Source organism: Polypterus senegalus, chromosome 14 (genome assembly GCF_016835505.1).
Source record: "Polypterus senegalus isolate Bchr_013 chromosome 14, ASM1683550v1, whole genome shotgun sequence".
Lineage (NCBI taxonomy): Eukaryota > Metazoa > Chordata > Cladistia > Polypteriformes > Polypteridae > Polypterus > Polypterus senegalus.
Window position 1 is genome coordinate 96,382,973 of NC_053167.1, and position 18,544 is coordinate 96,401,516.

Consider the following 18,544-nt stretch of genomic DNA (forward strand, 5'->3'; position numbering starts at 1 on the left):
GCTACACTAAAGAGGCCCACCCATTTTCTAAGTCTATTAATCTGAGTCTAATGGTTCAGGAAGACAACAAAATAAAAATACATCAAATTCAGCAAGCAGGTATTTATATGAATCAAAGGTTAAGATTTTGGAATGGCTTCCTTAGTTCCAAGATTTGAATATTATTAAACACTTGGGGAGATCTCATATATACAGTGCATGCTAGAAGACTGAAAAATCTTAATGAGCTACAAGAGCTTGTGTTGCTAAAGCAAGAACAGACTCTAACCCTAAAAATGAAAATGATTGGATCCAGCAAAAAAAGAAATCCAAAGCGTGATCCTTCATTCATCAAATTAAAGCTGTGCATTAAAATGAGCACAATATGTCATGTTTAGGTTTGTAACCTGATTATGAGATTATGATGGCATTTTTCACAGGGAGCTTCAGCTCAAACAGTTGCAAAGCTTGAAGGAGATTTCTCTATTGTAATCCCTAGTATCTTATATATTCTTGTAGCAAGTGTGAAGAAAATCAGCAATCAATTTGTCGCAGTAGTTTGTGTCTAAATTGCCTCATAGACATTTCTTCTCTTGTTATATCATGATTTTATGCTTGTTTTATCTGTCTTTTTGGTTTTACTTGGAGCTTCTTCAATTATTTTTTTCTTCTATTATGGATTGTGAGACTTGGGGAATTTATTTTTGCCATTATTTTTGTTTTGAACCCATTTTGCCTGTCTTCAAAATAATTCACATCTTGATACAAAGCAATCTTAGTTTTTTATGGGCACTGCCTTTTTTATTTAGTGTTAGTATACTTTTGCTAGCCCTGTTACTAGCATATATTTACAGTCTTTTTATTCCCCTCTTTAATATTATTATTCTTTTGATTGGACGTTTTCTTTCTTTTTTTTTTCTTCTAGCTATAGTTTTGATTCCTTATTGTATTATTCAAATCTTTTTGAAATGGTGTTTATTACTTATTTGGATTTGGCCCTCCTTTTTGGAAGTTGAAACTGCGACCATTATTTCACTTTATTCTGTCTTTTCTCAGAATTGGTTGTTTTCCTTTTCCAGATTTATACAAAGCGTCACATCAGCTACTATGCTTCAGATGTCTAGAACAGTTCTTTTATATCCACAAACTAACAGATGACAAAATATATTAAATGTAACATTGACAATATAACCTTAACTAGACTAAACTGTTTATAAAGCTTCTAAACATGAAAAAGTTTTCCTTGCTCTATTTGGAGCTGTTTTCACTTCAGTAATTCTTAAAGAGCTCAGTCATTAAGTAGCTAGCTGTAAATTCTATTATACAGACTGATGACTATACCTCTGTTTCATTTGGGTAAAAAAATCTTCTTCCATCCTGCATTTAAACGGGTAACGTTGCCCTTGTTTCCTCACCTGAAGATCTTGTGCTGCCATCTCTTCTCCAGAATCGTTTGGCCACTTGCTGGTATTCTTTGATCATCCTGTCCTACTCTAAGGTAAAGGGTCAGGCAACCCTGACATGTTTGTGATCATCTTCTCACACCTTGCTTTTATGTATTCTGTTAGCCTGTCTTTCTTACATTATTGCCTCTGCTGGTTGTCCTTTCAGGACACTATGACAAATAACTGTCTTTTACCCCCTAACCGCGACTGCCTTATAAAAGTGGTAAAAATTCACAGATCAGAAAGGAAGAGCAGAAGTTCTAACAATAACTGATAATCAATCCACTAAGTATGATTAGCACTAAAAAACATCACAGAGTAGTCCAGATATGTAGATGCTGTATGCTGTGGCTGCCATCTTAAATCCTGGACATTCGATGACGTTACTGCCACGGTAGCGTTTGGATCATGTGGGTAACAACGAGTGTCATTGCAAGGAACAAGTTGTTGCCCATTCAAAAATTTGTGATAATCAGAGAAAAATCTGCATCATGATTTCATCCCAAAAACAAAGTGAAAAATAATAACATATTAATAAATAAATAACATTATTTATTTTAGAATTACATGGCACCATAACACAATTATTATACAGAGTCCCAAAATAAAACTAAACTGAATTACATGGCACCATGACAAAATTATTATACAGAATCCCAAAATGATTACTGGAGAAATGCACATACCACATCAGCTCTTCATCTATGATTGTCTACACTGAAAAGTTGTACCTCCTTTAATCATTCTTTATGGCATTCTGTTTCGATTTTTTTATTAGACTGTTATATATTTTTCAGACTTTTCTTTAAAGTTTTCTGGGATTTTGAATATCAGAAAATAATATATAATTATGTTTTGTTTTGAAGTTTTCTTTTTTTTTTGCTGTGCTTTGGAAATTCTGCAACTGCATTTTGTGTTTTACCGGGTGTTTGTTGATTTGTTGTCGCTGCTATGTATTCTGACCAGTGGTGAGAAGGGGATCGGGAGAGGAAACATTTGTCAAACCAGAATTAAATCGAAACCATAAAGACCAAACATTTTACACCAAAGCCTAATCATGAACCAGAAATCAAAGTCGGAGAGAGAAACAATAGAATTAGAAAACAGAAAGTCGAAAAATAACACCCACATTGTTTGATTGAGTTTTCACCCCAGTCATGGACACCAAATAAATTTTTGTGCCGGTTTTAAAAGGTCACACTATGCAAGGCACCATGCCATATTACTCAACTTCGATAACAACTGGGATCTGCATACCAGTAACAGGAATAATAACATGGTGGCAGTTGATTGTCAGGTCAGGTGAGGTTGGGGAGCATGCACTAGTACAGCGTTTCGGCAGCCACACTCACCACACGATGAAACTCAACAGAATCCTGGTTTGCAACCCTCCAGGCAGACACGCACTCCAGTGCCATCCTCTGGAAATGACCCTATCATTTCCCTATCTCTATCTGCCACAGCCAGGTGTTACGTGGTGTCCCCCTGGCCTGGTCCAGCCACTTGGGCCCTCAACAATGAAAATCCTGCAGACCAGATCACCCTCAGGGAATCAGGTCACATGGCCATAGTGTCGTAACTGACGCTCCCTAACAATTAAGATAATGTGCCTCATTCAGGACTCCATGAGCAGCTGCTAATTCAACATAAAGTCAAACCAGCATTACTCAAGGATTCTCCGAAGAGACACAGAACCAAAGGAGTCCAGTCTTCGTCTCAGATCTCTGGACAGAATCCAGGTCTCAAAACAGGAAGCACTAGGATTGTAAAAACTTTGACCTTTGCTCTTTGTTCTTTCAAAGATATCAGGAGCGCCACACACCCCTTTCCAGTGATCTCATGACCCCCATGCTCTCCCAATCCATTACTGACTTCATAGGAAGAGTCACCAGAGACATGAATGTCACTATCGAGGTAACTAAACCTCTCGACAAGGGCAACATTCTCTCTGCAGACAAACACCCTGCTGATGGCTGTGCCCAATAGTTCAGATGACACTGTAGTTGTTTGTAAAACAAAATAATATCATGGCACTATGAATAATTCATCATTCCATTCAGGAAACATATAACTGTGAAAAAAAACACGTAAAAAGATGCTAGAAAAAGAACAGACTGAATACCCACATACTGTATTGTTTTAAAAAATATTTTAAGAGAAAAAAAAAAAATCTCAAAGTGCACAATTCATAACAATGTGGGGTATAGTCACTGGAGTCACACAGGGTGATGTAAAGGCCAGTGGTGTGGACAGCACTTTGTCCAAGATTGCATATTTCACTTAAATAGCCTCTTAAGATCTTTCTATACATCCTTTATGCAACAAAGGAACAGGAACAATGCAGGATGTTTTTCAAAGCAGTGGCAGTTTCTGAAGCCTTACGGACAGACTGAACAGGCGACAGAGGACACCACAAACTTGGTCAGCACAGGCCTTAACAACTCAAGGACTGACTTCATTTGGCTCCACAGCTTTTCCTGAGTGTGGCTTCCTCCATTGTCTCCTTATTTGGTCTTCAGTTATGGAAGGTCCACACTGATGGTCAGAGGTGGACTTGTCACTGGCCATTCCAGTTGATTGGGTAGGAAATGTTGGAGTACTCAGGATGGAGCAGGGTGACTGGTCATTAGGATAAGGTAGCAGTGAGGGGGTAAAATCTGTTACAAATTGGTTTAGGGCATCTGCATCCTCTTCTAGCACCTGAGCCCTGGATTGTTTAAGTCCAGTAATTATTCCCAGTCCATTTTAGACATCCTTCATGTTATTCTGAGAGAGTTTGTTTTCTATGTTAGCTTTATAAGAATCCTTTCCTTCACTCAGCTGTTTCTTTAACACATGCTATAAGTCCTTCAGACCTTTTTTGTCACCGGATTTGAATGTTCACTTTTTCTCATTCAGGAGATCTTTTAGCCCCTTAGTAATCCAGGGCTTGTTGTTTGGAAAGTAATGCACTGTCTTTGTGAATACCACTGTGTTGACATAGAAATTACATACATGCACTCAACATCATGCAAAGTTTTATAAATGAGACCACTTTTCCTTACAGTTTTCATTAACTGACCTTTGGTCAGAGCACTGATACCCTGCAGTCTATTATCTTGTCTGAACTTTCTCTAGTAGTGATACATATTTGTTTTTGTAATATGGCACACAATATTCCAGATGAGACTTCACTGTAATTTAAACAGAAATTCTTTTTCAGATCAGGTAAATAACATTTCCATTTTGTTTTGTAGTTTACTTATATTATCTCATCATCATTGTGTGTGTGTTTTTCTATGAACAGAGTTTCAAGAGTGATAACATTTTGTGTGTCTAGTCACTATGATACTATTTGATTTTTCTTTTTTGTTGTTCTACTCCTTGTTTATTATTTTGGACATTGGTTTTTGATTATTGAAATATTCTACCATTATGTTTTTGAGGTTGTTGCTCAGCCATTTCGTTTTGTGCTTTGAATTGTGGAACATGACGTTTTGTGTGCTTCTGCATGACCCCAGTCATATTGTTTGTGGTCTCTATGCTTGTTGCTAGCCACATGACTCAGGGGTCACATGATATAGTATGTCATGTCTACCCACCTGTTTAAGATGACAGCACACTACCTTCAGAGTCAAACATTGTGGCTTTGCCTTAAAACTCTACTCATGATAATTCTGTGTTTTAAGATGTTGGTAAATTTGACTTTGAAACTTGGCTTACATATTGGGGAAAAAACGTGTATTTTTCTTTTTTAACTTTCTGATGGGGTTAACCTGTCTTTCTGGCTAAGATTTAGGAACTGTCCTATTTTCATCTCCTGTTCCATTTCTCTAGTTAGTCTGCTATTTCCCATCTTTCAGTGACTGAATAGTTGCTGATCACATAATATCTCTCTCTCTCTCTCTCTCTCTCTCTCTCTCTCTCTCAAGGCACCAAGTCAGCCATGTTAGAAAACATAACTGTGCGGTTAAAGCTTTCTTTTCATGTATTCTTCTAGTGGGAAATGCTGGTGTAACTTTATTTTTTGTTTCTTGACTACAAATATAGCAAAATCTTTTACTCTATTTTGATTAATATCTACAAAGAGATGTCCTGGTACTCTGTCCAATTTCTTATTAAATTATGGCTCATTGACATGATTGGGAAGTTTGTTCTCAGCTGTTCCTACTTGAGTGTATACTATTTAGGCATTTTGGTTTACAGACATTCTGACTCCTCACATAAGAACATCAGGCTCATGTGTTTAGCTAGAAGCTAAGCTGTCCCAATATCTCATCCAGATACTTCTGAAAGGTTATCAAGGTTTCTGTTTCTACTCCATGTCTCAGTAGTTTGTTGTAGATTCCCACAACCCTTTGATTAAAGTGCTTTCTGGCTTCAGTCTTAAATGCACTTCCCCTTAATTTCCTCTGATGTCCTTGAGTATATGATTCACCCCATAAGTTGAAAGAATTTACTTTATCAATACTTTTGAGGATTTATATACCTGGACTAGGTCCCCATGCAGTCTTCTCTGCTCGAGACCTTAAGGATGCAGCTGTTTGTTCTCCTCTGTATAGATAGCTTCAAGTGCTGTTCAGTCTTTATTGTAGCACAATGAGCACAACCTCACACAATACTCCAGATTTGGTCACACATTCCTTCCATATTTTGAAACATATCATCCCTCAATTTATAGTCAACGGTTTTTATGATATAACCTAACCTAACATTTGCTATTTTAATACCTTCTGCACATTGCTTAGATGGTTATAATGTTGTGTCAACATACCCTCCTAAATCCTTTCCAGAGGTTGCTGTCTTTAGGTCAGCATCTCCCATCTCATATTTATAATTTCCCACTTGTAGCACTTTGCACTTTTCTATGTTAAACTGCAATTTTCAAGTGTCTGCCCAGTTGTGAAGCTTTTCTAAGTCTTCTTGAATTGCTTTTAATGTCTCCTCAGTGTCTGCCATTCCTCCAATTTTTGTATCATCTGAAACTTTCACAAGTTTACTAACTGTACCAAAATCTGTGTTATTAATATAAATCAGAAAGAGTAATGGTCTTAGGACAGACTCCCAAGGGTCTCCACTGATGACCTCACTCCAAAAGAGGCATTCTCTTCTTATTGTTACAGTACAATCCGTACATGTGTCACATTGTTTTATTCATGCATTGCCATACTACTGATTACTTTTTGAGAGTACCTTAGTGGTGGCCACTATGAGAAATAATATCAAGTATAACTCTTGATTGATTTCAAAATAGTTCAACAAAAAGGAGCATTTTCTTTTCAAAAGAGTCATTGAAACAAGAGAGAGTAAGATATTGATAAGTCAAATCAAACCTGACACTATTGTACATTACAAAGCTGTTCTCAAGTGGAAAGACAATCATGTCCTTTTTTAAATAAGTGTGACTGGAATACCTGTCTAGGAGAAGAGAAGGTTTGTTTAATCTCTTTTGGTCAAGCAGGGAGGAACATAACAACTGCAAATTAAAAATGAAGGCATAAAATAGACTGCAAAAGTGGGAAACATTTTTATTTCCTCTGAGATAATTACTTACATAGCCTTCACTCCGCAGACACAAAGCTATTTTTAAATCACGGCTTGGCTTTCAAATGTGCAGGACTCACCTGAATAGCAAGCTTTGGAGAGCCATCAAGGAGAACAAATGTCAGGTCTCAGAATCTTGTACAATTACTTGGATGAGAAGGCTTTTTTTTCAATTTGCTAGTAACTGAGATGATTGCTGATTATCAATGTGTTTTTATTCACATGAACACAGGTAGTGTTTTATTTTATTTAATGCACAATAACTTTGGAAATTAATTTCTGTACTGAAAGCACAAGCCTGCCACTTTTTGCTTAATGTCTTCTCCCTCACCCACGCAACCATTACTTAAATTTACGATTAAGTGGCACTAGTGTAACAAGAAACTCCAAAGTGTTTATTTGTCAAAATACATTTACAGCTTAATAAATCTAAAGGTGAGTGGCTTCTGTGGGTTGTGGCCTGCTTTCCCAGGGTAGGCACTGTTTTTCCTACTCCATTTTCCTCCCACATTCCAAATATGTGAAAATTAGTCGAAGTGGTCACATTACAAGTGGGTGTAGCATTGTGTCTTAGTGTGCTCCATCCAGTGTTGCTTCCTACATAACCTTTTTATTTGTCCCTAAACAGTACACCTGATTTGTGAAAGTGCTGACACACTTAGGACCCTTAGGGCTACAGGACCCCAAGTGATCATTTAGCTGGATTATGCTGCCTGGATGATGCCCTGCTGCCTTGTACTCAATGATGTCAGTAATGTGACCTGCAACACTGTACTAAAATAAGCATTCAGTAAATAAATGATGAATGATAAAATAATTGTTAAAGTTAGCTCAGTGGATTGTGAGGATGGTTGTTAATAATTAATTTGTGGGCTGCTGATGAATCTATAATTGATCTGATTATACAATGTTATGATTTTATTGATAAAGATTAAATTATCGTGGTTGGCTAAGTGGTCAACACTGCCACTCCATAGATCCAGCATTCTAGGTTCATGTCTATGTACGCATTCATACTTTCTATTTGAGTCTGTATAGGTTTCCTTCTACGTCCCTTAAGACATGTACTGTAGGTGAATTGGCCCCTAGTATGTATGAATCTACAGTATATGTACCATTACGTGCCTTGCAATAGCTTGGTGTCTTATGCAAGGTTGTTTCCGGCCTTGCTCCCAGAGCTCTCCTGATAGGTTCCATCTCCCTGTGACACTGAATTGGATTAATGAGTTTTTAGAATGTATATGTATATGTATTATGGTAGTTAACAGATACACTGGGGGACATCAAAGGTCTGTGAAACAGCTATATGCAGACCTGCCACTACAGGGCTTGATTAAATCTTTCCTGATGCTGCACTCTCTCGTCACACAAAATTATTTTAAAGATACATTCCTGCATGGCAGAATAAAAAGCAATCTACTATATAATAAACCACCATGGTCGCTGTGAATATATGTGTGTGTGTGTGTGTGTGTGTGTGTGTGTCTGGTCTTTCTGAGCAATTTGATTGGTTAGTTTGTCTTTAGTGATGCGATTGAAACAGGAATAGCTGAGCAAAAGAGGCTGAGATACATGAGGAATAGTAAAGGAGTAGGAGGCACACTGAGAGTCACCTTCAAAGATAGGAAGTATAAAAGTGAACATGACGGGAGCAAGTTGCTTCGAAATGACAGAGTCTGAGAAACAGGCTTTTTGGGAATGTGATCAAGAGAGAAAGTCAGGCAAGAGAGGCTCAGACACATGCGGATATCGAGGAAAGGCATATGAGGAAGGTACACATAGGGCAAGAGATACCAATTAGTTTATTGTATTATCTGTGCTTGTCAGGTAAGTGGTTTGTAAGATATAAGAAAATAAATGTGGGCAAACTTTATGGTGTTTCTTATTACAGTGTACTTACATTGATGCCTTGACTATTACCAGTGCAACTACCAAACTACTAAATGTTATTACTCTGTACTTACTGTGTAACTTGTTTATTGGTATTGGTAACTTCTTGATTCTGCTTCTTAATCTATACCATAGAGTGCACTTCCCACTGTCAATGAACAAAGTAAGCAAAATAACATTAAGTGTTGTCCATCAGTGCCTTCAGCAATCAAACTAGTGATACTTAACAAGACCTCAATGGGGTTTCACTCTGTTGTGTAAGTGAGCATTTATTTTTTTATTTTCTTTGAATCTGTGTGTTGTTTTTCTATCTTTTATATGATATGTTTCTCATTAAATTGTAGGACACATGACTACACAAGTTTCTTATTGCAGAATAATAAAGTTTGCATTGATCTTAATCAATTACTAATACTCATCAAAAGATTTTCTAAACCTTCTTTATCCAAAACAGCTTTGCAAATATCTGAAACAAATGGTATACTGTAAAATACAGATCATGTTGACATAAAAATGTAAAAAAATATACAGTATATGAAAATATTACGTATAAAAGGAAAATGCTAGCACTGGCAGTTCTTCATAAATGCTGCTCTTGGAGACTCAAGATGCTTTGAGTGCTGATGTTCATTTCTGTATATTCTCTTATTGAAGTCAAATTTTCTGCATAATGCCTGAAAAGATTCTTTAACATCCAATTGCCTCATATTTTTGGGTGTTTGTTTTTCCTTTAAATTGCCACCTCTGTAGTTTGCCATGGAAACCACAATAATGCATTAGTATGAGGTCAGAGTCAAACCCACTTGCAGCTAATAATTATAGTTGTGGTGTCTTTTTATTTTAATGTGGTGATATAGCTAGTGCCACTGTACTGTATGTGGCATTTTAATTTTTCTCTAGTTCAACATAAATTAAAATGATTAGGTGGATTAACATCCCTTAGAAAATAAATCCAATAGAGAAAGAAACAGTTGTCATGAAGCATTTTATATTCTTCTTTCCTAGTTGAGGTAACAGTAGAATAATGAAATGTTACAGATTTTACTTTCCTCAAATAGAATCTGCAATAAAATGTTTCTGTTCTCCTTGCTTCAGTAGTTGGCAACCATTAATAAGTGATAGTTAATCAAAAGTCCACTCCTTGTCCTTACTGCTCGTGGACACCTCAATTAATCCATTAACCTGCTGCGATTTTGGCTCAATTATCGGCAATTTCCTAAACATCCTAGCTGCTTCAAGAAACGTCTTTCAAGTATTGTCCTGTAATGAATGTGACAATCCATTCTACAGTAAATGTTTTCTTTATCTGGCTATGATCTTTATTATGGGCAGTTCAAGCAAGCTGATGACACTTTGGACTATTATTACCTTTGGGAATTATACATTTTTCGTAAAGCTCCTAATGGAACTTCTAGTCAATTCTGTATGGCATATGGGGTTTTGACACACAGAAATCTGTTTTGTAGTAAATCACTTGTGTTTGTACTTTATTGTGGGGGACATTGCCATTTTAGGCTTTTTTGTGGCCGTCTCCTTGGAAATCTTTCCCAGAATTCCTTGCAGTGAGTTTGTTTGTGACCTCATTCAGACAATTGGTTGAAGGTTATTCTTGGCAGATCGATAGTAACCAAGCTTGACAGATTTCTCCAAAATTGAGATTGAAAAAAAATTTATGTTTTGACTTTATAACTAACAAATCTTTTTCTCATGTTTTTTGACTCTGAATTTTTGATTGTCTTAAATCTATTTCACTGCCATTTTTCATCTGCCCCTTCACTATGCATTTCTTGGTTATTTCTCACTTTCTCTATAACTTTCTCTAGCGAGACAGTATATTAACATGGGGTTGCTTAAAGATCAACCAGTGCCAGAGCCTTATAGACCTTATTTTAAATTTCAGCAAAGGCTTATTCCCTGGTTCAGGTGTATTTTCTGTTTTATTACTGTTTTGGTTGTTTCTGAATTATTGTTTTTTTTTAATTTCTTTATGTAATTTCTGTCCATGTTTGGTTTATTTATTATTTGTGTACTATGTATTATATAGCTACCAGTAATGATGCGTGCAGTGAATTCAGTTGACTTGAGCATTCATAGTTTTCATACTCTTTCTCTGCACGTTTAGCATTCGTTTGCTCAGAGGTTAATGCACTTGCTGATTCCTGAGCAGCTCTTCTTTTCCCAACCCTTGCGGCTGGCTTCTTCTCTTCTTTCGTTGGCATCTTTTCACGTTAAAATTGATTATGTCAGTGTTTGTGTTGCAATTACTTAGTATTGTTTCTTTCATTTTTTAAGTCTTCAATCTGCCTTAAGAATGGCCCCTGTTGATAGTTGATTCTACAATAAAATAAAGTAAAAATAAAAAGAAGAATAACCTTGGAGGTCAATCATCACCCTGAAAGTGGATAGTAGATGTCACGTAGTATATGTGTACCAAATTTCAGGTCAATAGGTGAAACGGTTTGCGAGCTACATGTGATTTAAAATCCTGGACAGACAAACGAACAACCACAGTAGCGTATTATACTGTATATACAGTAAAGATGTTTCAGCATAACTTGCTGGTGAAACCTCAGGACCAGGAAGCCTCCCTATAGTCACTGCTGCTATGTACTCCCTCTGCGTTTATATTGTGGTCAGAGAGAGGGTCCAGCAATGAATCACTGAGAGTTGATTGTCATAGTTTTTATTGCTAATTGATCATTCTGCTTCTGGATTGTTTGGCTTTGTTATTATATTTTTCTTTTGCAGTTTGTATTGAGACTTTTTAGCCTTGAGTTGCCTTTTTTGGTAAAGTCTTTTTGCTTTTTCCCTGTTTCTCTAATTGTTGGTTTCTTTTTGCTTTCCATGATTACATTTTAAAATTATTACTTTACTTAAATACCTTGTTTGCGCCTGCCTCAACAATTCAGAGATTTGTGGTTCCTTCTCCCTTGTCGGGATGGTCGGCATATTTTTGACATTTTAATACTTTACTACAGGTAGTCCCCAGGTTATGGACATCCAACCTACGACATACGAACGGGGCCGCAGCTGCAATGCATGTGCCTCAGTAACTGCCGCTCCGTCATCTTTGGCCTGGGGACGCTGCAAGCGGTGGCCCTACGGATGCTGGAGGGGGGCGATTTCGCTGACCGCACAGTGTAGTGTCCCTCGAGCGGCTCCCTGCGGCAAGCAATTTCACTGCTCGCCCACCACACATGGCTGCCCTGTTCGTTCTCGTTGGGCGGCTGGTAATGCTGGAAGCGGTGACCTGGTTGTGGTTGAACAGAGGCCATTGAGGGTGAACGAGGTTAGCATTGTAGTGTGCATCGGATGGCTGCCTATTGAATGGGGGCGATTCACTACCCGCCTTTGGCCGCACCATGTTGGTTCTCATTGGGCAGACGCTGCAGGCAGCATACTGTAATGGAGGTGACTGTGAGGTGGGCTGGTGATGAACCACCCGTCGATGCCCCCATTCATTCTCAATAGCAAGCCTGCTTGTACTGTTACACACATAGCAGGAAGTTGTCTCTTGTCAGTACATCAGACGTGTTGATGACAGGTGCCTTCCTGCTGTGATAGCGTGTACAGTGCTGTGCAGATGAGCTCATCTTAATCTTTTGTCTTCACCCTTCAAGAATGTCTCTGAAACACAAATCTGATGCAAGAGCTGGTGATACAGTAAAGAAGAGAAAAACTATCATCATTGAAAATAAAGTAGAAATAATAAAAAGGTCAGAGAGAGGTGAAACTCCATCATTTATTGGCAGAGCACTTGGTTACAGTCAGTCAACAATAGCATTTATTAAAATTATGTACCTGTTCCAACTTACATACAAATTCAACTTAAGTACAAACCTACAGTCCCTATCTCGTACGTAACCCAGGGACTGCCTGTACTTTAATATTTCCATTTTGGGCCTGGGTAGGCTGAAGTCTACAGTACAGTTATTTGTTGGGAACTGGCAACCTGAGATAATACCATTTCTTTTCTGTGAAGTTCTGGGCCTGCTTGTCAAGCTTTTTTGAGGTCCCTTGACTATTTTTTTTAAGTGTCTATTACTCTAAATCACAACTCCTTAAAGACAAGGAGGCAATGAGTCAAAGAATAGTGGATAAGAAATAGAGTACTTGTACTGAGTTCTGGAGGTAGGCCAGCAGAAAAGCCTGCTCACCAAATATACAGGGATCAAATCGTATATCATTGGCTCAGTTTATCTGATTTTTTTGATGGACTCCCTTTGATCATCTTTTTCATGTTTTATTTTAGTTGAAAAAACCTTTTTGTGAGTATATTTTCACACTAATCAGATGAGGCTTCATAATGAGATGGCCCCAATTTTATAATTTTAATTTTTTCTTTGTGCATATTGATTATACTGACTGGATTGTCTACTTATAATACCCCACTAAGTATCATTAAGGCTTTAAACTACTGGCCAAGAGATGTACTGGCAAGCAGCACTGGTTGTGGGCAGAGAATCTGCCTGCTCAATAATTGACATTATACATTTGTTTAACATTGTTTAACATTGTTTAACATATAATACCATAGATATAGCAGTCACACAGAATGTTCTTTAATTGGCGTGATGGATTGCTGATTTTGGTTTTCAAGCTACAAGTCAGCTCTGGTGGAGAAAGGACGCTCATATCTCAGTGGCATTTATATGGTAAACCAGGTTGCCACACAGCCCTTCATATGTGTCTGTTGCCATGGATACAATTTAACACAGCATTACAGTTTCCTCACCTCATTCTTTTCCTTATCCTAGGCTTTAACTTGTAGCTTGTATTTTTTTTTGTATGCTATCACCAGATATATCTCACAGAAAAATACACATCATTGCCATATTTATTGAACTAGAACTATTATATAAGCCAGTCTTTAGCAATGTTGATTCATAAATTATGTCTGCATTTCTCTGCTGTTCTATTTCTCTGCTTATGTGACAGTTTGAGGAAAAAAAGAATCTTAGAAAGAATATTTTTACATGCATTGAAAAGAAATTGTAAAGTAAATTTTTTTTATTTGTTGGCTGTAATTACAGCACTTTTGTAGGCATAATTTACAACAAGAAGATCAATCTTCAGTAAGGAAAGTCACATTTATGCGTTATTTTTTCCTAGTACATGGTGCCAATGGAAGTGTCACCATCTGCCAGGTTCCAAATGCATGCAGCCATTTGTGATATTTATAAGAATATTCAGTTCAAATTGATGGTAAGAAGATCATTGTTTCTTGGAAAAGACCTTTCTCATTTTTTGTAATGGAAAACGTTTCCAATATGAAATGTGACATGCAAAGAGTTAACTTAAAAATGAGTGCAGTACTAGTTAATAAAACAAAAGGAATCTATTAATAATTTTTCAAAATAAAGGGTTACCATTTTTTGGCTTCATAGTTTCACCAATAATTTCCTGAATGATCACCATGATTTCCAGTTATGGGTGCAGTACCTTTCTGTCTTCTCCTTTGCTGTTTTATACTGCAGGAAAATAAAATATAATCACAGTTGTGATGAAAAAAAATCTGTGCATGTTATATTTACTATAATTGAGCCAACTTTGATTTATCACACACATGCTAATAAGGATGACCAAAAAAAAACAACTAAGTTGGCATATTTATTAACTCAATTACTTATCCCATGTGTTTGAATCTAAGCAGTCTAGCTGTTGTGGAAGAGCCTGGAAGCCTACAAAGAAAGAGATCTGAGGAAGCAGCTGTGAACTTATATGTTAATGGTTATTATTGCAGGGAAGTGACTAATGAAATGATTCTCCATTAACAGAGTGCAAATGCCTAGGTAATGCATGTTTGATCACTCTTTCTGTTTCCTTCAGTCAAATAGGGCTTTCCAGCTTAATCTTGGGCCATCAGAACAGAATATGTTGTGGAAGACATTGTTTATGGATGGTTATCTGGGGTGGGAATAGGCACAGACTGCAGTGGCTGCCAGTTTTTGTTTCTGGCACTTTCTTTATTGTTAACCCATTAGTAATGCTAATGGCACATACTGTGTTGCCTTGATGTTAACTGACATCCGTTTTAATTGTTTCATGTGTAAATTAACGATCAGCCAAAAAATACTGAGCTCCAACATAAGTCAAAAGATAACCAGGCTAAACTAGATCTCATGAGAACCTTTGCCTTTCATACAACATCTGTTACAATAAAATATCTGAAAAGAAAAAATAATATGGTGATCTGCTCTGGCCATGAAAATATTTGGATGGTGATCTCAGAAAAAAGAAAATTAGTTTTGGAAATGACTGGTTTAGCTGAATTAAAATATTAACAAACCATCAAATGAAATAATGTGCTTTGTTAACAGCTAAATAAGAGATCCGTTTGGAGTGAAAACTGTGGCCATCCATGAGTGCTTGACTTCCCTGAGTTAGCTGGTCATGTGTTCGATTGTTTTGTATCTCTTTATTGCTTGGCTGACAGTTAAGGAAAAAAAACAATTAAGCAAGTCAATCATGATTAAAGCATAAACATGATGTTAAATTATCAGAAGTAACTGGTTACTAATTAAGAAATTGGCCAGAACAAAAACCTACCACTACTGCAGACATCCTGGATCTGTGTTGGACAAGTCAGTGATTTATAAAAATTAAAAGGTCTTTGTCAGGAATTGTTTAAGATTCTTTTAGAATGTGGCTAGAATTTCATTAATGCTGTGTGCTCAGTTTGATGAAATTTTGTCAAACACAGTGTCTATATTAATATATTGAAGAGAACTGTCCTTTACTGCTTGTATTTAGTTCTCTTAATAATTTTATACATATATACATTGCCCCCTTGCTCACTTCGCTCACCAACCCCTGTGCTTGCGCTACGTGCTTGCCTCTTTGCGGTTCTGCCGCTCGCATATGAGGATGCGTATGTACAATTAAAACAGATTTTTATTTTCATGAGAATTGTTACGTATGCATCAATGCAACGTATAACTGCCCATGATTGAATGTCGCTTCTTTCTCTCTATTAAATAAAATGACTTTTTCGAATGTTTGGCTCTGAGATTTGTTACTTGTCTTTGCAAAAGCTATCCTAACGGAAACTGTTAACGTTTTAATATGAATGGCATATCAAGATCTCCTTTGTTGTCTAATGTTATCCACGGAAGATGTACTACATTATCTTTCTTGGATATATCCTTCTTTCTCCAGTAAGTCGTGCATAGGAAGACCGGATGGTGTTAACGGTTGTAGATATTCTTCAGGATATTGTAAATTGTTTTCACCTCCCACACGATCACCACCAACTGTTTCAGCATGGTGTATTGATAAGCATTTAAGCAATCTACCGTGTAACTGATCAACATTTTTGGAAGCATTTAACCAATTTACTGTGTAACCGATCATCATTTTTGGCGTTAATTCATTTGACTTCCTCATTTTTCAGTTTAAGAGGACCATGGTCTTGCTTGAAAATGTTTGAGAGGAGGGTGTGACTTGAAAAAATCTCAAGGCAAAAGTCTTGTCTCATGGGACTTGGGAGAGATCATGGGATCTCTCTTCCAAAAAGTCTTGTCTCCAAAAAGTCTTGTTGCATCAAAGGTTTTTTTTATATATATAAAATAGAGAGATAGATATACGGTACATACAGTTTTTTTATGATAATATTATTCCAGATAAATTAAAGACACATATAAGCATATTAAATGACAGTGTAGACCAATTTTCATGGAAGTGGACTTCTCTGTCTTAGTAATGGTACACATATTTTTGTCAATATGACTGCTGTGATACTTGAATTGGACTTCAAGTATCCTACTGTATTGTAATGTTGTTAACTGCATCACTTCACATGTTTCTTTTTCTTGAGTTTTCAGAGGGCAGTGTGGAGATTTCTATTTCTATCATGTTATCCTGTGCCTTTTGACTTCCACTGTGGTACAATCTCCATTAGCCAACAGCATTTTGTTCATTTTTACTGAAGAGTTCCATTGAGTTTTCCATAGATTTCTGAACAAAATATACCTTCTAGTATAAAATCACTGTAACAGTGTGTTGCAGAGCATTGATCTTTCTTTCTCTTCAACAGAAGGGACTTGTGAGATGGCTAATGCGAGTGTCTGCAGCACTCTGTGATCAATATCAAGTTAAACAGTGAGCATTTGCTCTAAGGTACAGTAACACAGATGTTCCTTTTTCCACAGCTGGATGCTGACAGAGATGAAGAAGAGGTGTTTTATGACATTGCGGTAACTGTTGACAACAAGCTGTTTCCTACCAAAGAACCTGTTGCAGGTGAGTCAATAACTGGCAAAGTTAGGGCACTAAAATCAATGCATTTGACTTCTTTTCAGAAAGTAATGAATGCTTGTGTTCAAAGCTTATCTGCCTTTTTTCCAGAAATGTTTTACCTAACCCCAGTCATTCTGACTTTTTTATGCAAACTAAAGTTAAAATTAATAAAGCCTAACAATATGAGGACTGCGTGAGAATAAACAATGCTAGCATTTGGGGTATAATGTTTTTTTTCTGGTATAAATTAAGCACACTTTTAAAAAGTCTCTTTACATGCAATAAAGTTATGGAACATTGCATTGTCTGTATTGGAATAAGCAGGTTTAGAAAATTATTGGATGAATAAATGTTAGGTCTTATGTTCTTTATGGACAAAGTGTAAAGTACTTATTTGCTGCAAATTAAGTGTAATTTTTGGGTTATTCTAGTACTGTGTATTTTATTGTTTCATTATAAATTTTATGTTGTTTTTTTCTCATAAAAATGTGGTTAATAACATCAGAAGACGTGGTTATTGAAACCAAACATACAAATGTTAAAGATGACAATCTTGTGCATCACAATCATGCCAAACTATTATTAAATCACAGTAATTAAAACCACTTCACAATAATACGTGAACCGATTATGAGTTCTAATTGACTGAGATGCTTAAGTGATGGCTAATTTGGTTTTGCACGGTAGACAAATTTTAAATCATATGCCCTGTTATGGGACACTTGGTCATACAATTTCCAAGCATATAAATTAAAATGTGTTATAGAAACAAAATATAAACCTTCAGACCTCCTATAAAGACTGTATGTGGTTGTTGTGATGCTGACACGCATAATCCAGACTGGTCCTGAGTGTGTATAGATAGATAGATAGATAGATAGATAGATAGATAGATAGATAGATAGATAGATAGATAGATAGATAGATAGATAGATAGATAGATAGATAGATAGATAGATACTTTATTAATCCCAAGGGGAAATTCACATAATCCAGCACCAGTATACTGATACAAAAAAACAATATTAAATTAAAGAGTAATAAAAAAGCATGTAAAAGCAGACAATAACTTAGAGTAATGTTAGCATTTACACCCCCAGGTGGAATTGAAGAGTCGCATAGTGTGGGGGAGGAACGATCTCCTCAGTCTGTCAGTGGAGCAGGACAGTGACAAAAGTCTATCACTGAACCTACTCCTCTGCCTGGAGATGACACTGTTCAGTGGATGTAGTGGATTCTTCATGATTGACAGGAATTTGCTTAGCGCCCGTCGCTCTGCCACAGATGTTAAACTGTCCAACTTTACTCCTACAATAGAGCCTGCCTTCTTAACAAGTTTGTCCAGGCGTGAGGCGTCCTTCTTCTTTATGCTGCCTCCCCAGCACACCACCGCGTAGAAGAGGGCACTTACTACAACCGTCTGGTAGAACATCTGCAGCATCTTATTGCAGATGTTGAAGGATGCCAAC

General features: G+C 36.8%; 1 protein-coding gene across 1 annotated transcript in view; it reads left to right on the top strand.

Annotated features, from left to right (window-relative positions):
- ak5 (adenylate kinase 5) overlaps positions 1-18,544 on the top strand; it is a 517,659-nt gene that overhangs the window by 195,722 nt on the left and 303,393 nt on the right. Inside the window, exon 7 of the mRNA XM_039734419.1 lies at positions 16,988-17,078. Coding sequence (XP_039590353.1) covers positions 16,988-17,078 — 91 coding nt within the window. The remainder of the gene's footprint in view (positions 1-16,987; positions 17,079-18,544) is intronic.